Raw genomic sequence first — 22450 nt, 5'->3', positions numbered from 1 at the left:
GGTTTACTTAGAATTTTGTGCACTGAAGTATTCAAGCATAGTGAATATAGTAAAAAAAAGGACTATGTCCATATTTTGTACTCCATAAAGAAACTGAAAACAAAAGTGATGGAATTGAAAAATATACTACCTGCAATGGAACAGGGAAATGGTGAACCAAACACTATTTACTATTAATTCCAGTATTGTATTGCTGGAGAAAATGCAGACCCAGCCAGTACCTTTGCTGGTTTCAAGTGCTTTGATGGGAAGGATAGTAGTCTCCTGGTCAATATTTCTGATGCTGGAAATTATGTTTGGCAGCAGGGAGGGAGGCAACTGATTATTCCCCAAGGCACAAATGGCAAACATTTGTGAATACACAAGCAATTTTTCCCAAATAAATATTTAATATGTCCATGGCATGCCATAAAACTAATCTTAAAAGTAATTTTTTTGTTGCTTATTTTGTACGTGTTTAGGCATTTGACAGTGCATGAATACATGCATATTTTAAAATTTGATTGCATAGACATCTCAGCTCCACTGAAAAAGTACTTCAATTTATTAGCAACCAGAAACCGCATTAATATAGAAATCGTAAAACATCTTTTTTGTTTATCTAAATGAAAGAAAAATGAAATTTCTGCTGCTGCAAATTTGATGCCAAATAATTTATATTAGGTGCATATTTTCTAACAATATGCTACAGAATGCAAGCTGAACTCGAATCCTTTAACAGTCTCTTAGTAAGTCTTTGATGTTATTCATTTCAAAAAATAATGACTCTCAGACCTGGGTAGATGAAAATATTGTTAAGGTAGCAAATGCCAGCTTCTTTATACAGTTATGCTTGTATGGTATAGAATTCCACACTTTCACAAATTCAATGTAACCATTTTTGCTTATACTGCTGACAGACTTTCTAATTCTTTTACTTCCAATTCTCTCTTCGTTTTGATCAATTTTTGAGTCCGCATTGAACTAGACTGAAAATCAATCGACTGCATTTCTATTTCTTGAATTTCAAACCAATCCAATTTAGGAAAGTTCAGTTTAACCAGTAAATTTATATCGGGACACACAATAATAAATTTTATTGTTTCTGGCAACTCTGAACTGAGAAAATCTATGAAAATGCTTCAATGGAACAATGTATTACTGAAGAAAATTCATCAGTTACTTTTTGTATAAATCCAAATTACTAGCAATGTTTTTTTGAAATTTGGTAAACAGTTTTTGGAAAAATTATCACTAACTTGCAAACCTGAAAAGCGCAAATAAGCTCTATCATAACAGTAACAGTTTTGTTTGTGCCTCGAAGCTTTATGTTCAAATCATTGAAATGCTGGCACTTGTCCACAACAAACATATTGTAAGGCACTTAACACCCATTAACTGTGAATATTGCACAATTTTCCTGTCAGCCAAATCTTTGAAGTATGCTGCCAAGGCTCAGTCAATCATTATTATACATCAGTAAGCCATTGTACACTGATTTGACTCCATCTAACACTGCTTTGCCCTTTTATTAGCACCCAAGGACAATACGAGTTTCACTATTTTTGTGACTATGGCCATTATTTTATCAAGGGAACCAAAACCATCTTTTGCACACAAAGCTTGTCAATGTATGATGCAGAGGAATTCAAGGATCGAATGGCCCCTATGTGCTTCACATACACTAATAAAACCATTTTTTTGCCCGCCATATTGGGAGCACCATCAGTAGTTATTGAAACAAATTTGGTTAAATATATTTAGTTTTTAGTAAGCAAGTTATGAACAGCCGCACAAATATCTGTGCCCTTAGTAGTTGCTGGCACTATCACCACACAATTCTTTTTGATGTCATTTACTGCACAATATTGAAAAAATACAGCTAAATGGGCAGATTTAGTTACATCTGTAACTTCATCAAGACACTACGAAATATAAATAGAGGACTTTACATCACTTTTTTTTGGTTGTTTTACATTTGCACCAGTTTTATGATTCTGTCCCATTGTGTTTCTACATAAAGGAGTATCTTTGATGGGCTAACTTATCTTACCCCTATTTTCAAAATGTGATTGGGCACTTGCCAACCAGGCTTTCTTCAAGAATTACGTATCAGCAATAGGTTTACTATGCTCTGAAATTACATCAGCAGCTCTGGAATGACAGTCCTTGTTAAATTACTTAATCACACACGTCTACTATTCCCATCGTCATAACACATATTCCCAGAATGAGTGTGTCACTCTGCAGCGGAGTGTGCGCTGATATGAAACTTGCTGGCAGATTCAAACTGTGTGCCGGACCGAGAGTCGAACTCGGGACCATTGCCTCTCATGGGCAAGTCGTAGAGCACTTGCCCGCGAAAGGCAGAGGTCCTGAGTTCAAGTCTCAGTCCGGCACACAGTTTTAATCTGCCAGCAAGTTTCATGACACATATTGATTCCCTTTTGCTCTGGTTCGCTTTTTCCGTAAAGTATAGTGATTTGTTTCATAGTATTGTTTTACAGGCAAAGTTCTAAATACCATTGCCCCAGAATATAAAACACTGCTTCATTGCACCTGTTAATCATGCCATATTTGTCAGTCCACCAATTTTGAAATTTTATTACACTTTTCTTGATCTTTTGTTTCTTTACTAAACTAGCCATTATGAATAAATAAATACTTTCAATTTTAGAAATGGTACTAACTACGTGTAATTGTAGCACCTGACGTAAGTGTGTACAAGATGCAAAAACAGGTGAACATTATTTTGCTATAACAATTTAGCTGTACAGTAATCATCAGCAGAGGTCAGAAGTCAGCATTATTAGAACAGCTGCCGATCTATGTGATCTAACTGTGGATGATGGTGTATTATTACTAAATCATTCGAGTACATTGTGACACGAAGGGAGTGAGCATGAGTGAAGATCTGTCATCCACAACTCTGATGACACCTTGGCACCAATATCCCATTCACAACAAACTTTGGTACGATGACTTCAAATGTAGAGGAACGTGCACCATTGGTTCACCATCCCTGCCGGAAGGTAGAAGATTTATTAAAATTGATGGCAAGTTGAGAATTATAACTTCAGAACTGACACATGGCATAAAGAGAATATTTGGATTGGACTGAACATCCATGATTCTTTTATTCTAAAGCAGTTAAAGGTGCTCTTTGTAAGTTGTGTGAGCTTTTCAGCCATGTATTGTATAAAGCTTGGCGGTCATGGCAGTGAATTCATACACTGTGCATTCACCAATTAAAAAAGTTTCATAAATCTGAAAAAATTAGTTATACATATTCTGAATGGCATAAAGATGCATTTGTGAAGTCAAGTAATTTTATTAATACCATGATGACCAAAACTTAGAATGTAGAAGAATTACTCTAGTCAATGAGAATCTTCCAAAATTAGTACAAACTAGTTGAAATCAATCATTTCTTCCATACTGTTTGATGAATTACATGATTTGCCTTTAAGAGAAAAAAAAAAAACAACTTCAAATCCTATTTTTGATGATTTATTGCAGTTCAGAGTACAGTAAGGTCACAAAACATAAGTAAACATTTTAAAAGCGCTCCTAAACATGTCACCTGCGTGTCTCATACAACACAAAATGATTCAGGTCATGAACTGTACAGCTTCAAACAAAGCACTATCCTTTTCATAGAAGTGTGCACACATTGTCCTACAGATTGAGATGAGTAAGAGCACTATAGTTTCCATATAAATTGATTAGAAAGTCAATACTGATGCCTTTTGGTAGTGGTTCAACAGCACAAAATATGGGAAATGTGGAATCTTTAATGGCAACAAAACAATTAACTGAGAAAATATGGCTTACGATGGGACCAACTGAAAATAATGTAAATGATAAGAAAAGTGAAATCTGGAGATGTAAAACCAGGTCTTACTATAATTATACTGTTAGTTTGTATACAACTCTGAGGAGGTACTAAATGCACTGTAAAAACCAATAGGAGAAATAATGAGCAGATAATGTCCTCAAAATTTTTGAAGCATACGTATGGGGAAAATATTTTGCTCCTACTGACATGAAAACCTGCAGGCACTCCTGCTTCAGACATTTTTCATGAGATGCACCTTAATTGCAACAGTTTGTAACTACAGTGAAACCCCACTTTTACACTTTTCACTTAAATGGTTTAAAATGTGGGAAAATGTAAAATGTGGGAAATAATGTTTAAAGCTGTGAAAGTAACATATTGGGTTCCCCCTTGCATTTTCACACTTTACGTATGATATATGTACATAATAGGCATCAAAAGACTTGTCAGGGACTTGTTTATTATCGAATAAAGGTTTTATACCTAATAAAAATCGCTGATGTAACTGGAACTGATAACAGTCTGGGAAGTAGGAATGTTTGTCATAATCAATGTTTTTGAAATTCTGCAACTGTCATTGTTTATTTAAATAATGAAATACTGTACTAGTTACGTATTTTTTCACACATTGCATGATGTGTTCTGAGAATTTTCTCTCATTGTCTAGTGCAAATATGTAGGCAAGTATTTTGAGTGGTTTTTCAATATGTATTATTCTGCATCTCTTGCACTGTAGTCTTTTTCAGCTTATTGGGTACTGTGCTTCCTCAGTTACATGGAAAACCACACACTCAAGCCATCACTCACTTTGTTTGTGTAATATCACACGCAATACATACACAAATAATGCACTTGACAATGAGAATAAATTCTCGAAACACGTTTTGCTCAGTTTGAAAAAATAAGTAACCAGTGCTGTGTTTCAGCTAAAAGCAGTTGAGCAACACAAAGTGAATGACAGGGTCAACTAGAGCTACAAGTGGCCAAATGCCGAAACACGCTAAATACGGTTTGACAAACGCGTCACGCTGATCACAACAATCACGAAACTGCATTTGCGCAGTAGAGACAGTCTGAAAATGGCTGTGATTGGTCGTGATACCATCATTCAAACAAACCTAGTTACTATCATCAGCCACCACGCCAAGTACAGCTTGGCACTGGCAGGAGGTTCGGCACAAATTCTGCCAACTTTCATACGTTTACTGGTTCAAAACTGCTGAGTAGTGTGCCCTGGTGTCAAGAAACTTAGCCACGTAATATTTGCAAACACTACTGGATAGCCAACATTGCACCAGCATCATTTTTTTCCTCCATGAACAATTTTTCATAACTCGTAAAGTGTGAGAAAATTGTAAATATGTTGACACAAAATCGGGTGGAAATTAGCATTGTGGACATAGGAAATTTGATGGGAATGATAAAAAAAATGTCAAACAGCAGAGAAACATTAATTCTGGGAGCATAAAAGTGGGGTTATACTGTAGTGCGTATATCATCCATAGCTCTTATTCACTGTTGCCAACTTTCCAGCCATTTGGATTAATAGCGAAGTTTCACCCAACCCCAAGCTTTCTTCATTAACATAACTATGAAAAACGTTACACACACAGTAGTTAGGTTGGCAATGTTAGACAAAGCCCTAGGGTGTGAATTGCACAGAAATTAGGAGTCCAGGGGTCAAGAAAGTTAACTAAATAATGTTTGTAAACACTACTTGAAATGCTAATGCCTTCCTAGCGCCATTTAATGTCAATTACACTTTTCTTTCATTCCTTTCCAAGAACACTTTCTTTGAGAGTAACTGGCAGATAACTTCTAATTATGGGAACATACAAGTGGATGCATATTGACAATATAGAAAATATGAAGGCACAATGGTCATTAGCAGCAGCAAAACATCAACTACACACAAATGCATCCCCCCCCCCCTGATCCTCCTGCCTGCGACCCCCCCCCCCCCCCATACACACAATTCAGTGCCACTACATAAATATTCAGCTAATGTATTATAAAAATTTCAAATTAGTTTTTTTTTGGTTTTATTTTTGGATTTGTCTTTTTACTTGCATAAAGAATTAAGTTGTGGTCAAAGGCCTAATTCTTTGCCTTATGGTTTGTCTTCCAATTATAAAGACATCAGAGGCTTTAAGGACTCAAAGTTGTTACAGACTCAAACAAGCTCTTCTAGCTGTAATGTTTACAATGCTCAGTTCGTGACATCAGACTGCTACCTAAGATAGCGGAGTCACACCAACTTGTGTTATGGCGCCAGTTGTGGGAAGCATTGGTGCTGTTTGTTTTATTTAGCACTAAGGTTCAAAGCTTGTCTAATTTCAATCTTCCTCCTTTTTTGTTGAAATTGTGTTTTTGTATTTTTATGGCCACTCTGTAAGTCCTAGCACAGTAATTATCAAATCTTGTTAAAACTACATTTTCAGAATTTCATTGTTTCCCAGCCCGAGTGCATGATTTGCTACTGCTGATTTTTACATGTTGCCGAAGTGACAATGCTTTTGTATTTCTTCACGCAGGTATTTATGCTTCTTTTTGTAGTTCCTTTGTACACTTAGGTGCAAGTGCTAGGGATATGATATACTACTACTGTGGCAAGCAGTGAGTGTAAATCCTTTCCAGTGTTCAAATGTTCACACACTTTTTTCAGTGGCAGAAAATTGTGCCTTGGACCACGGAAAATGCTCATAATACAAGTATCAGCAATATCACATACCACTCTCTGACTTAACAGTTTTATCTGGATTCTAAATGTCTCTCTGTTCAATGTAGTTGTGAAATCAATGTATACAGAAATTAAATATGAATGCACTTCCAAACCAAAACTCCAAACAGAACTTTATGGTTTTCAAGCAACCACTGTGATATCAGTGTTCCGCTTCCAAAGCTATGAACGGAGGACAAACGGTTTCCAATATAAAGTAACTGCTCAGTAGTAACTAGAATATTTTTAATTACCTCAGAATCAGATCCAAAAAGGTCGACTCCATCATCATTGTCATCTACTGTTTTCTCCTGTGTAGGAGCTGGTGCTACAGTGGTCGCGTGGCTTGGCTTATTTGAATTTGTTTCCAGCACTTTAACACGAGAGTCCAGTTGTTTAATAACAGCTTGCAGATCTTTCACAACTGTGAACAAAATCACACTAGGACAGAATTTCAATTTCCTGACATGAAATAATGTATCAACTTCTTAAAACAGTTTTACATAATGATTTGAATTTTATTTGAGATAGTTACCCCAGTTTAAACACCAGTATACTTCAGAAACAAAGCAAGATTAAGCTTGCATCATACAATATAGCATGACATATCAAGAGATCAACTGTTTAGTAATGAAATATGAACGAATTATAAGTTTCAGATTAATTTTAAGATAGTTCACAAATAAAAATTTACACAGATACGTCGATATTGTTCAATTTTAATGCAGATGGAGTTATGAGCTATAATACTTGGGTCCTTGTGAAGATATTCATCGATGGAGTAGGAGCTGTCCAACAGGAAGTTCTTTAATTCACTCTGAAGCCGATCTTTATCACTTACCAGACCTTTGATATGCTGTGGTAAGTTACTGAATATATGAGTACCAATGTATTTGACTCCTTTTTGTACTAATGTTAAGGTTTTATAGTCCTTATACAGATTGTTTTTGGTTCTGGTATTTTAATCATGTTTTGCACTATTTTGTGTAAAACAAAACATGTTGGAAATGACAAAGGACATCGGTGAGTGTATGTACTGAGAAGTAGTAGCTGAATATCGACTTTCTTAAAGACGTCTCTGCACGATGATCTAGGACTGACACCAGATATAATTCTAATGACTCTTACTCACATTACGTTTCTGGGAACAAGAAGTTTACTTCTGCACATCACACAAATGAATGTCCAGGAACTATTCTTCGAACAATATCACTGGTGTACTTGCTACGTACTAAACTGAAGATATAAAAGGAATGTGATCAATGTGAGGTCACAGAAAGGGAGGAGTAAGTATGTTAAACCACAGATAAAACTAATGGGACTATCAATGAGTAGGTATCCACAGAACTAAAGATGAAAACCTAGTAAACCAAATACAGATGTAAGAGAGACTACACGATTATTAAGATACTAATGTAATGGGCAGTCTGTAAGTATCATTCAGAATCTGAAACAAAAACTGGTGACATCAAGCAGTTAATGCATTTCACTGAGAATTTAAGAAAAGGAATAGTGAATAACAATAACAGCCATCAGATGACCTTGAAATGTGGGATGTTCTAACAAAGTTACAGAGCTGCAGCAGCACTGGGAAAATTTGTTATGAACTAATGCTTAATTTAGTAAATCCTATCAGAATTACCCTGCTATTTGTTACTAAAAGGTAAGGAAATGAAAAACTTCCTCTGTTTGGCACAATGACAATGGGAATAACAATGAGCTTTTATTTTAGCTATGTTTGCACATGTTGTACAATGAAGTCAAGTGTCAATTTTGTCTTCAACGTGTGTGTGTGTGTGTGTGTGTGTGTGTGTGTGTGTGTGTGTGTGAGTGAGAGAGAGAGAGAGAGAGAGAGAGAGAGAGAGAGAGAGAGAGAGAGAGAACCTGTGATTATTTGTGACACCCTTCTTTGTTTACATTCAGTATCTTCTGTCCATATGGAGAACATAGTGATAGACATCCCTGGGGTTGTGAAGCAGCTGAATGGGTTGAAAACAAATCGTCAGCTCCTGATGGGATTACAATTCGGTTTTACAGAGAGTACTCTACCGCATTGGCTCCTTACTTAGCTTGCATTTATCGCAAATCTCTCGCCCAACGTAAAGTCCTGAGCGACTGGAAAAAAGCGCAGGTGACGCCTGTATATAAGAAGGGTAGAAGGACAGATCCTCAAAATTACAGACCAATATCCTTAACATCAGTTTGTTGCAGGATTCTCAAACATATTTTCAGTTCAAATATAATGAATTTCCTTGAGACACAGAAGTTGCTGTCCACACATCAGCACAGCTTTAGAAAGCATCACTCCTGCGAAACGCAACTCACCCTTTTTTCACATTATATCTTGCGAACCATGGATGAAGGGTATCAGATGGATGCCATATTCCTTGACTTCCAGAAAGCGTTTGACTGTGCCCCACTGCAGACTCCTAACTAAGGTACGAGCATATGGGATTGGTTCCCAAATATGTGAGTGGCTCTAAGATGGTGAGTGTTCATCGGAGGTGAGAGTCATCTGGAGTGCCCCAGGGAAGTGTGGTAGGTCCACTGTTTTCTATCTACACAAATGATCTTTTGGATAGGGTGGATAGCAATGTGCGGCTGTTTGCTGATGATGCTGTGGTGTACAGGAAGGTGTCGTCGTTGAGTGACTGCAGGATGATACAAGATGACTTTGACAGGATTTGTGATTGGTGTAAAGAATGGCAGCTAACTCTGAATATAGATAAATGTAAATTAATGCAGATGAATAGGAAAAAGAATCCCGTAATGTTTGAATACTCCATTAGTAGTGTAGCGCTTGAGACAGTCACGTCGATTAAATATTTGGGCGTAACACTACAGAGCGATATGAAGTGGGGCAAGCATGTAATGGCAGTTGTGGGGAAGGCGGATAGTCGTCTTAGGTCATTGGTAGAATTTTGGGAAGACGTGATTCATCTGTAAAGGAGACCACTTATAAAAAACTAATACGACCTATTCTTGAGTACTGCTTGAGCGTTTGGGATCCCTATCAGGTCGGATTGAGGGAGGACATAGAAGCAATTCAGAGGTGGACTGCTAGATTTGTTACTGGTAGGTTTGATCATCACACAAGTGTTACGGTACGAGGTACCCTCCGCCACACACCGTATGGTGGATTGCGGAGTATGTATGTAGATGTAGTCTATTTGGCACAAGTCCCACACACTTGAGCAGTATTCTTGGAGGACTCACACAAGTACTTTGCAAACCACCTCCTTTGTACTCTGATCACAATTTCCCAGCATCCTTCCAATTAACCAAACTCTGCAACCTGTTTTAGCTACAGCTGAACCTGTTTGTTCACTCAATTTCATATATTCAAGGAATGTTACAGCCACACACATCCGAGATGACTGACAAAATATGACAGATACAGCAGTCACACAATGACGTATTTTTTTAATTTTGTGTAATGCACAATTTTGCATTTCTGAAAATTTAAAGCAAGTTGCCTATCTCTGCACCACTTAAATCTTATCAAGTTTTTTTGGATACTTGTGCAATGCTTTCCAAATAGTACTTCAAAGTGTATAACAGAGTTATCTGTGAAGAGTCAGAGGTTACTATTAGTACTGTCTGCCAGATCACGAACATAAAAAGGTAGGGCACCGAAACACTTCCCTCACTCTCCTCCGCATCAAGAAATTCTCAATACAGTGCCAAATTTTGCTTGAAAACCAAGCAGATTGTAGCACACTGCCTCCTTCCTGCAGCATGTAACATCTGACTGGTTATAAATACCTGAGTCTCGTATAAGAAGTTTTTACTTTAGACCTTGAAATCCAGATAGTCAGTTGTAGAATCTGGGGCAGCTGAACACAGTGATGGAGGACAGCAAAAAGAAATAAATGTAAGAGTAGAAATGGGTTGGAATATTTTCAGCCAACTACACAGGGTTTTCAAAAAAGTTTCTGATGTGCCTGAAAAGAAGTGTTATTTCTCACACACTGCACTGAGATATGGCTTTTTACATAAAATCACTACAAACACAGTTGTTCAGCAAGCATACATCAGAGAGAGAGAGAGAGAGAGAGAGAGAGAGAGAGAGAGAGAGAGAGAGAGAGAGAGAGGAATTGCTAGAACAGACAGGAAAACAAACGTATCAGGAACCATGCTGCAATGAAAAATGTAGCTGATTGCAACGATAATGAAGTAGACATTGTCAAGACATCTAAATATCAATCAATGGAATATCCAGGTTGGAAAACGAAAAATATAGGGAAAAGAACAGATTGCTACTCACCACAAATGTAACATGTTGCGTTGCAGACAGGCACAATGGAAAGACACTTTTACAGAGAAAAACACACACACACACACACACACACACACACACACACACACACACACTCTACTGCCACCTATGGCAGCCCGAACCAGAATGCAACTGTCACATTGAATGAGTGCAGGAGGAGGAGATTAGTGTTTAACGTCCCGTCGACAACGAGGTCATTAGAGACGGAGTGCAAGCTCGGGTGAGGGAAGGATGGGGAAAGAAATCGGCCGTGCCCTTGCAAAGGAACCATCCCGCCATTTGCCTGAAGCGATTTAGGGAAATTACGGAAAACCTAAATCAGGATGGTCGGAGATGGGATTGAACTGTCGTCCTCCCGAATGCGAGTCCAGTGTGCTAGCCACTGCGCCACCTCGCTCGGTTTGAATGAGTGGAGCAATCTGGAAGGGGCAGGGAAGGGATAGCAGGGCGGAGAATAGCACTGTCTGGTGGAGTGTGCAGGGACTAGATAGAGACACGGCAAGATTGCCACCAGGTGCAGTATTGGGGGGGCACAGGGGCAGGGAGGTGGGGAGGGGGAAATAGGGTGCACAAGGGGAAATGGCGAGTGGGAATGAGTGAGGGGGGGATCTGAAAAGGAGATGAGTAAGGAAGGGGAAAAATGTGCTCGTTTGTCGGCAAAGGGTGGAACAAAATGAGGTTGAAGGGATGTGAGTAGGGAAGAGGTGGTATGATGGGGCAGAAATTGTTGGGTGAAGGGTGTGGGGATATTAAGTTACCAGAGGCTGAGGTGATAATTTCAGGAGTGAATATGCTGTAAGTAGTTCAGAAAAGCTAGTGGTGGAGGGGAGGATCCAGATGGTGCGTGTTGTGAGCAGCCACTGATCTCAAGCATGTCATTTTAGCTGCATGTTGTGCCACAGGGTGGTCTAATTTGCCTTTGGCCGTAAGTTTGGCAGTAGCTGTTCATCCTGGTGGTCAGCTGGCTGGTAGTCATACCAATATAAGATGCTGAGTGATGATTGAAGTAGAGATGGTATACAGCACAGCTGCTTACACAGGTAGTCTGGTCTCTGATGGGGTAAGATAAGCCTGTGACAGGATTGGAATAGGAGGCACTGGTTGGGTGAACTGGGCAGATCTTGTACCTGGGTTATCCAATGGCAATGAGTTGGGATTCAGAGTGGCACAGGAATCGACTAGGATGTTGTTGAGATTGGGCAGACGATGGAACACCTTTTTAGGAGGGGTGGGAAGGATCTTGTGTAGGAGGTCCCTAATTTCAGGACATGATAGGTAAAGCCCTGATGAAGGATGCAGTCATTTCAGTACAGAGTGGTATTTGGTGACGGAGGTGCTTCTTAATAGCTGGTTCTTGGTGGTGGTGTGAGCGTTGGGGTTTGTGAGGAGATGGGACAAGAGATCTGAGGAATAGTGCCTGTCTGTGAGGGCCTTGGTGAGACCTTCAGCATAGTGGACAAGGGAGCTCTTGGCACTACAGATACACCATCTGAGGGGGAATTTTTTGGTGTGGAAGTGATTGCAGCAGTCGAAATGCAAGTACTGTTGATGGTTGGTGGATTTATTGTGGACAGAGATGGGATGGAGCTATTACATAGCAGACGGTCAATGCCCAGGAAGATGGTACACTGGGTTGACGAGGACCAGGTGTAGTGGATGGAAGTCAAGGTATTAAGATTGTGAAGGAATGAGGAAAGCATGTCTTTGCCCTGAGTCCAGGCCACAAAGATATCATCAATGAAACTAAACCATACTAGGAGTTTGGCATTTTGGGAGGCTAAGAAGGTCTCCTCCAGATGGCCTGTGAACAGGTTAGCGTAAAAGAAAGCAATGTCGGTGCTAATGTCTGTGCCACAGATTTGTTTGTATACCTCCCCTTCAAAGGAGAAGCATTTGTGTCAGGATAAAATTAGTACAGTTTATGATGAATGAGGCAGTGAATTTGGTGTCTGAAGGATGTTGGGAAAAAGATAGTGTTCAATACCGGCAAGACCAGGGGTGTAAAGGATGTGGCATCAACAATGACAAGCAGGTATGCAGGAGGTAGAGAGGTAGAGATGGACAGTCTATGAAAGAAAGCTTGTTTGAGAGGTTAAATAATGGACAATTGGAGGGAGATGTTGGTCAATGAGGGCTGAATGGGGGCAGAAAAACCAGCCATCCAGGACTGTTGGGTTTGTGGTTCAGAGAGCATGCAGAAGGTGGGTATGCAGGGTGTGCTACGGTTCAGGAGGGAAATGAGTTCTGGGATGGGCCTGAGGCTTTAAGCAGGGACTGGAGGTTATGATGGTCTTCTGGGATGGGATTACTCTGGCAGAGTTTATGGGAGAAGGAGTCAGGAAACTGGCAGACGACTTCCACCAGAGTTATTTTGATTCATAATGACTGTGGTGCCAACTTTGTCTGCAGGTAGGATCATCAGGTCAGCTTTTGTTTTGAGGTTATGCATGGAGGTCCTCTTTTTGCTGAAAGTCTGTTCTTATGAAGGGGCTTGAAGAAACTATGCCAGCATCAATGGTAACATACTGTACCCACACATTACACCCCAACACTTTCTGTCCCTGCCTTTACTACCTCTTTCCCGTTCATCTTACCATACCCTCATTGTATCATCCTCTGCCTTCATACCCAGCCACTTTTCCCCTTCCCTACTCCTCTCCTTTTCAGCTCCTCATTCCTCCCCCTCCCCCAACTCCCTAACCCACAGCCCTCTCAATGCTGCACCTGGTGGCAGTGTTATGCCTCCATCTAGACCCTGCACACTCCACCAGACAGCTCTCTTCTCTCCCCCACCCACCTATATTCTGCTATCCCTTCACCTTCCCCCACCTCCTCCCGATTGCTTCTTTTGTTCAATGTGCCAGAGGTGGCAGCCATTTGTCTCTGAAGATATTTCAGCCATGTAACAGAATGGCTTACATTCTAAATGGGTGATAATTTAGTAATTATCAAACTTTAGTGCTTGGAAGTTTTAGCAATTGCATTGCCATAGAGCAACAGTCCATTCACAAGGCTATCTATTGACAAAATTAATACAATATACTATACACCACTTACGGCTGTTGAGTTCAGTGTTGCTCTTCTCCAAGGAATTCAGTCTGTTAACAAGTTCAACATTTACATTTGTTGCCAAGGCCGCTATACCATCCATCTATAAAGAACGATGCAAGTTTATGACAGTACAAATTGTATCAAATTCAAATAAAAAATTAAATACCTTACAACCAAATTTACACAAACAATTCTGTTTTCAGCATCAATATACACCTTTATGCAATGATTTTAATTTGTATTTTAATTACAGAGAACTTACACTACAACTCCTGGTGTGGAAGTGATATGACATTGTGCAACACAATGACAGGGAAAAAAAAAAAAAAACAAAATGTTTTCTGTAAAATTTTCGTCAATAGCAGATGAATGTAATACATTTTTTCACAACATTTTACACTTTCCACACCAGTAGTTTAAAGAACCAAAAAAGACATTTCTTTACAATGCATGAAGAACTGAAGTGAAAAACACAGCTATCAGTTCACTATTTGAAAACTGTAAAATGCACAACTGAAATGGACTCTCAGAACAGTTTGTCATGTGGAATGTTATTTTTGTGCTAGATCCATCTGAACATTATAATTAAATGCTGACCATGACAATGAGAATTGAAGGAATTGTATGGAAATGCTGTGTCAAATGATAAGAAAAGCAAATAGGCCACAGTGATAAACAGAAGTCAAACTCCCAGCAACTTGGAAAACCACACCAATCTATACCCCAATTTTTAATAAACAATTTCTCTCAATGACATTATATTTTAATTTCCTTACAGATTAAGCAGTTTTCCTTTCTTTTCTTGTATTGCAGCTTTTATTTCCCAAATTCTTGGTCTACTCCCCATACAGCCATAGTATGAAATTAACAACATTCTCTGAAATTCTTATCCAGTTGCTATATTCTGTGAAGCACTATCTCACATGTTTAAGTTCTCTTTCATTAAAAATCATGACAAACTGGAGACAAAGTCAAATATAATGTACAGAGAGTACATTATTTTTTTATTTATATCCTTACTCTCAGAAATCACAATACCTTCAACAGATCAAATGGTACCCTGTGCATCTGTGTAAGAAAGTTTAAGACATGTATTGTGTGCAGTACTATCCTCGTGTGTACATCTGAATGGTTGAGACTGCCCTTACTACGGAGTCCTAGGAAAAGCACCTTTGTTCTGCTATCAATAAGGATGTCTGCTTTGTCTCTTAATACAATCATTATGTGTGATACAAACAAAAAGAGCGTATTACTGATATTATTCCTCTTACATCTGTATTTGTTGTTGGCATGTAGACTGGTTGTAACTTAGCCCAAGGTCTAGGTTAGGTTGGAAGCTGATAGTTTGGTTGAGAGTTGCCAAATCAGTATGTAACACTTCAGTTAATGTGCATGCAAACAATGCCACCAGAGCTGTGATCATGAAGTAGTTGTATCATATCACACAATGGTATATCACACTAGTACTTTAAGGTTGTAAGTTGAGATCACTGCAATTTAATGCTAATGATGCTCAGCCTAGACTTCACATTTATGCACACATATTTTATGAATAAAAACTCTTAATAAATCATTGGAAAATACTGTAATTTTACTTATTTGTTACATATTTCTGAATCAGGTCCTAAATTACTCCCACCTGGATGACTGCAGTTTTTATTATGAATGGCACTTACAAATGCCCTTTATTGAAAATCTTCGATCATCCTACAAAAATCTTAAGTTTATATCCCATGTTTAAAACTAAATTTACAAGCAACACTTTTAAAGCAATTGTCCATTAATAACCTCTTTCTGAATCACAGCTGCAATCTACTACAAGCAGCAGCAAAAAATAAGAAAATCAACAAGAAGCAGATTAATTAGAAACATTGAATTTAATTCAAGAGAAACTTAACATTTAGACTATATCCATTATGATCAGCTGGGGCAGAATGCAGTTCCTTTCCACACATTTTATTATTGTTTCATTAGTGTCTACAATGCAACAAAACACCGTATTATGACCAGTGTTAACTAGATGAAGCCATTATCAGATATGTAATCCTATAGCCTCCTGTCCCTACCTACATAAGCATAGCACATGCTTATCCAAGCTGATTACTATTTGTAAAAAAAATGTTGTCACTGGCCTCTACTTCTGAATCAGCAAACATTGAGGGTCTCCAGTTGCTAGTGTTTTTTTGTTCAACCACTGCCAATATTACAGATTTATCCATATGTAGTAATGGCTAACTGATCTGTGTCTTTTGTAAGTCATCAACCATATTTCCCTGTGATTCTATTTTAGATTTCCTCGTGTCTTACTTGTGTTTTGACAGTTTAAGAACACCTGACCGTTTTTAACATTCTCACAAGTGAGCTATGTGATTGTGCAGGTGATCATGCACGAGATGGAGGAGACAGAAATTTTATCTTGCTTTTTAATTTTTCTATTGCATTTACGTGTTCCTCGCATTCACTTCCACTCATTTTCCTATGGACGCTGATAACATCATTAACACACATACTAGTGCACAGTGTGTTGTGCCATCAGGGTTGTTTCAAACTGTGTGATTAAGCAAACTCCAGGTATATTACAGGACCTGCGAACAACTGACATAAGAAACAACTTCCCCCTTTCTTTAATTTTATTTTTCAGCATTGGTTCACTCAATGGAGTCACTGGATTTAATTTGTGCAATAAGTTTAAACAGGATATGATACAATTTGTAGCCTAAGGCTGAAAAACACAAATAATTCACAAGACCATCACTATTTCCCCATGCCAATATACTTAGAATGAGCATCCATGAAAAAATTTTGTCTAATATGAAGTGAAGAATGCGAACAACAATGTCTCCATATACTGCTCTTGAGAACTGATGTGAAATTTGCAACAGTAACCAAACTCGTTACAAATGACAAACAATTAAGATCTCCTGAAACATTTCTTCATTCTTTACTTTATTAATAATTTAAGCTAACTACAACAGTGTAGTGACAGCACTTTATTATTAGGTAGGAAAAGTTAGTGTCCCTGCACCATTCATTCCAAAAGTAGCCTTCTACAGGCTCTGTGGGGATAAATTCTTCCACTCTCCTCTTATAAAGTCTTAGCAGAAGCCTGACAAATTAAGAGCTTGGTATGAGCAAGAGGATATGTATGCTGTTTATTAACTGACATTACATATGAATCTTTGAACATCAAGAGGATGATGGCTACACACAACTGAAGCCAGTAATAATATTATTCACGTTGTGACCTAAAGGCTGAGTATGTAATGCAAAAGTGATTTAACTTTTTAAATGATTTCTTACAAAATAACATTTACATTTAAGTAAATAAAAACAGGAAGAGTTGTATCACTGATGTCTATCTTTTCATATCAATACTACATGCACAGTACAGTCTTTAAGAAATGTGTTCATTAACTCAGTGTACCATTAACACATGCTCCAGTTAAGAAATGTAGATCCACAAAAAATTGTGAATACAATTCAATGAAGAAATTTTTTTTAAATAAATAACCTGTGAATGTAGTATGAATAATCTTAAAAATAATTGACATTAAAAACAGAACTAGATAATATCATGCAAGTTACTCACACATTCTAAAGAATTTTTTATATGCTGCCGAGCCTTTGCTACTTCTCCTGCCAAAGAGCTTTTTAAGGGAGTGTTAGAAGATCCCTACACCAAAAGAGAAAATAACAGTGTTAAAAAAGCACACCAGTCATCAATATGTTAAAGTTATGTGTAAAAATATCTTAGGTTGCATGCAAACTTCTACACTATAGTTTACACACATGACAGTGTCACCTCTCAGTTAACAATATCAATGTAAAGAAACAGAAACAAAATATTGAGAGCAAGAATGAAATAGCATATTTCTAATATATTCAACATATGTATTTTGAAGAAATACGTTAAAAGAATAAATTAATTACATGAAAAACTAAATTCAATTACCCAGACTTAAAAAACAAATAGCAGCACACTGAATCCTAAATTTATAACAACTTAATGCAGGAAAATTAATTTAAACCTACATTTTTCCTGTGTGTCACTACTCAGCCACATACTAACAAAGATAATTTATGATGCACAAGTGTATCTAATTAAGCAATGAAAAATCCAGGATGGAATGTAACAATAATATGAAAATGAAAGTTGCTACTCACCATACAAAGAGTCTTTTTGTTGTGCTTATCAACATTTCCAGTATATGGTGAGTAGCAACTTTCCTTTTCATAATAACGTAATTAGTTATGGAGTTGATTGTTCACTTAAGAGAAGAAACCTTTATTTTAAATTTAATTTTTAAGTTGTCACAGGCTGTCATAAAAATACTCTTGTTTAAAATGGCTTTTGTATGATATTTGTTGTTCTGAAGATCCTTTATAATGAGCTACACAAAAACTGAAGAAAGGAACGCTATTAAAACACAACAACCTATCCTCTTTAGTGAAAGAAATGATGTCTACAAACATGGCTACTTTAGATCACCAAAACAAATTAATAAAGACATTGTTTTTTTCCAAATACTGCCTGATAAGTTATGCAAAAAGCTTAGAATTTCTGCTGAACTTTAGGAGTCACATATAACACTGGACACATTGCTTCCAGCAGTAGGTATTTTGTTACATGACCATCTATAAAGTAAAGTCCAAACAAATTAAAACAGAAGTAGATATAAATACAGAAAGTAACAAAATATTTCAACAAGTAGCACTATAACAAAAAAAAACCACATGCAGTAGTTTTCCTGTTGACAACTTACCCGCAATCCTTTTGTCCATGACAAGGGAGAAGGAGGGTGGGGGAGAGTTTAACACGACAGAAAAACAGGAAAATTAAACTAAAGATCTCAACAATCCTGTGACAACTCTTCTCAAACTGAGGTGTACAGGGACGAAAAAATGAACACGATATGGACCTGAGAATCTTTTCCATCATTACCCCCCCCCCCCCCCCCACACACACACACACACACACACACACACACACACACACACACAGAGAGAGAGAGAGAGAGAGAGAGAGAGAGAGAGAGAGAGAACCTGGTGTGCTCTTCAGAACCCAACCATAGAAGACTGATGTTTGTTAATGGGACTGTATAATGGTGGTCATTGTTTTCTTTGTGGGGTTGAATGACAGTCTTCCTTTCAGTTTTAAGACTGCCGCCCAAATGCTGAGCTGAAGTACGCTAACTTACTGGCCCTCTAAATCATACAGTCTCTTGTTAACTCTTAGTTGACCTCAGATACAAATCCTTAGACTTATTAAACTGCCATCCAAACCAATGATTTCCTTCAGAACATACGCTACTACATTTGTATTTAATTCTTAAGAGCATTTAGTACCTGGCCTGTGCAGAACAATGTACTGTATTATACTCTGATTAATATAAATTAGTGATTGATGTTTCGGTGAGTCGAATCAGCGCATAGTACGCCATGTGTGAACATGCAACTCTGTCCTCATGATTGACATCTGCCACACTCTTAATATTAACCACCCATATCATTAAATGCAGATTTCACAAAAAATTTAGTTGTTTGTACATAACTAAATAGAAACTAATTTGCAGTGTTGCTTATTACATTTGATTTTAATTATTTTTAACTTCTTTAACTACTGAAAGAGAGTAAGCAATCGAGAACAAAACTAACATGCAGACAATGAATTGCTAAATGCCTCTCAAAGAGCCAAATAACAAGGAGTTGTTAAGCAATTACAATTGGACAAATGAAATCGCATCAAAAGCTGACTACCCATAAAACAGAAGTCATATGAAATTACCAAACTAATTATTTTGTAAAAGTGAATGTTTTGTACTACAACTGCTCAAGATGTGCAAAACACTGGAAAAATTTCAAATTGCTTCCTGCACAAAATCCTCATGCAGCACTTGTGAAAAATATGTTCCATTGTAGGTTTTACTGCATGCAACATGATAGCAAGATAAAATTTACCTTTGCATCATTTAGTATTCTTCTTTCACGCGACTTCTTATCTAATTTATTTCTTTTCTCCTTTGTTTCTTTTTGCTTGAATCTTTTCTCCTCTTTGTTCTGATGTGGGGTGGATACATTACCAACACATTCAATAGAAATCTCTCCAGAAATAGTTGAATTAGTTGTATTCTCTATGTTAGTGCAACCTTTGCGAAGTTTCTCATTGGACAGTACAATGCTGTTAATTAAATTTACTTCTTTAATATGCTCATTTTCAGCAGGCTTCACATTCTGCAGTGAATGTGAGAGAACATGCCCGACTTTAGGTATGGACACTGTTACTTGTATCCCATTACTTACACGCAGCTTGCAAAAATAGAAAAAACAAAATGTAATAATATTTCCAGAATGATTACTTCAATGCAACACACAATGCCAATCCCATTACAGAAGAAAAACCATATGACAGTGCTAAAAGTGTGTGTATAAAAATCAGCGGGGAAAACACAGACAAAAGGGCTCTCAACAAACAACATCACACACAGGTCAGAGGTATCAATTTTCGCAGTCTTAGCTTACAACGGTATTTTTTGCCCTAAAATGAAAGTAAGGATGAATTCCTTACTCAGTTTATAAATTAATCACTTTTTACTAAATTTCAAGCAGAATTTTGTGTAAAATATCAAAAATTTTCTTTCAAAGTGGCAGCTTACTGAAATCGCATGCCCGAAACAATTAATGGAGCACCCAATCTGCATATACTTTTACATTCTTATGGCACTCCTGCTAATAAGCCCACATTTATGAACAAAAAATGGTTATGCATCTACCTATTACCACTACAACTCCTCTGACTTATGACTTCTTGATTATTTTTCTTTCTTATACTTGTAAATTCGAGTTAATTGTGACTAGTTCTGAATGTATTCATTTTCAAACCATTACTCACATTATCATTACATAACCTGTCAAAAACTAACGCACAATTATTTAAGTATAATCAGTTGAGAAGAGCTCAAAATGTATGGATATTATACTATGAAATTATTTCATGTATCACATGAGAATGAGTCAGGTATGTGATAACAATTGTGATTTGAACAGACAGGACACCTATAAAACTCCTAAATATTTGTATTTTACCATTTTCACTAATGTATGAACCTAGTCACCATTAAATCTAATGGTAACACCACTAAGAGAGCAATAACGAAATAATTAAAATAATTCATATATTGGTGAACACATCCACCTGGGGGTGGGGGGGGGGGGGCGGGAGAACCTTTTCTCCACAAGATTCTTCCTTATTTCTCCACACATTTTCCTCACACTGCAAATAACGAAATATCCCATGTACTGAAGTGAACAATATATTTCTTCAGTCAAGATAATGTAAGGATGCACTTATCTTAAATTCTCTAGTTGCCATGTTGTATAAACAATTAGTTGGTGTGTCATCGTAACCAATAATTCACTGTTAAAGACGACCAACTTGCATAGTCAAATGCGCACAAAAATTTTCTTTACAAACAGTGAGAGTTTTTAAGAAATTTAAACTTATTTTTGCAGTATAAAGAGATGACGAACACTGGAAATTTAATAGCCCTGCAAACAGCCATTTTTTCAGATACCATTTGCTCCATCAATTCCAAAATTTCAAATAATCCGTTTCCTTCTCCTATCCTGACCTGGCTAAACTTTAAAAAAGACCATTCACACCCTTCACCTTGTTTGTGCTATAGAGCATATGCTGACAATGTGCTTCATGTGAACTTGTGGATAGCATATGGGAGGACAGTGGGTGAATCAATGGATGTCTATGCACCTAACATAATGATTGATCACATTTAGTGGATGGCATCTCCTTCAAAGCATGCTTTTATCAAATACTGACATTCCTGCAGTATCGTGCATCCTATCTGCACATTTTATGTTGAAATGCTATTAAAGATATCGTTTATACAATTACTCACACTGTGTGCATGGCTCTTTCATCATTTCCTTCTTTTGGCACTTGTGGGTTGGTGGTAAAGAGGCAGACTACAAATCCATAGGTCTTGGGTTTGATCCCCAGTGAATCTTGGCATTTTTATCTGTCACTTATCAATTTTTTCACCTCTTGCAATATTTGTTGAAGTGAAAAATGCTGAGATGTACAGTGGTTCGGAATCCACATTAAACTGTAGGTAGCCTTATAACAAGCTGGGTAAGTCAGTCAGGTCAGAGGAAGACAACAGCATACCAATTCCAACAAGACCATGCCTAGACAAGAATTATGGTGTTCAAAACCATCTTTGGTTGGTTACTGCTTTACTCCACTATGTTGAAATATTATTAATGATTACATCTCAAAGGTGGAAGCTAGGTTGTAGTGACAGATTGATCACCAGCATAGCCACAGATGAATATTAGCAGAGCAGTTCATAGTTTGTTTTCATTGTTTTTACTTGCATATAACAAACACCAAATGCACCAGAAAATAAAATGAAAACTCACTGTTAAATTACTATACGTTGTGTGCATCTGCCCCTGCAAGTGAAGTTTTTTCTCAGTAAATTCAGTAAGACCACACTAGCTCCTTGAACATTGTTAAATACTTATTTCTCCCATAGCTGAGATGAAATCATAGGTATGTCACTGACCA

General features: G+C 37.5%; 1 protein-coding gene across 3 annotated transcripts in view; it reads right to left on the bottom strand.

Moving 5' to 3' along the window:
* The window catches only part of LOC126480838 (elongation factor 1-delta), a 52765-nt gene that overhangs the window by 15978 nt on the left and 14337 nt on the right, over positions 1-22450 (bottom strand). The window contains exons 3-6 of one of the 3 annotated variants that reach the window (XM_050104187.1): positions 19825-20172; positions 17456-17539; positions 13873-13966; positions 6791-6960 (exon numbers count right to left, since the gene is read on the bottom strand). In XM_050104187.1, the coding sequence (XP_049960144.1) occupies positions 6791-6960; positions 13873-13966; positions 17456-17539; positions 19825-20172 (696 nt within the window). The remainder of the gene's footprint in view (positions 1-6790; positions 6961-13872; positions 13967-17455; positions 17540-19824; positions 20173-22450) is intronic. The other 2 variants (XM_050104196.1, XM_050104206.1) reach the window with 2 other exon arrangements.

The sequence above is a fragment of the Schistocerca serialis genome, chromosome 1, assembly GCF_023864345.2.
Source record: "Schistocerca serialis cubense isolate TAMUIC-IGC-003099 chromosome 1, iqSchSeri2.2, whole genome shotgun sequence".
In the NCBI taxonomy this organism is placed as follows: domain Eukaryota; kingdom Metazoa; phylum Arthropoda; class Insecta; order Orthoptera; family Acrididae; genus Schistocerca; species Schistocerca serialis.
Note: the sequence above shows the minus strand (reverse complement) of the source record. Positions and strands in the feature narration are given on the sequence as shown.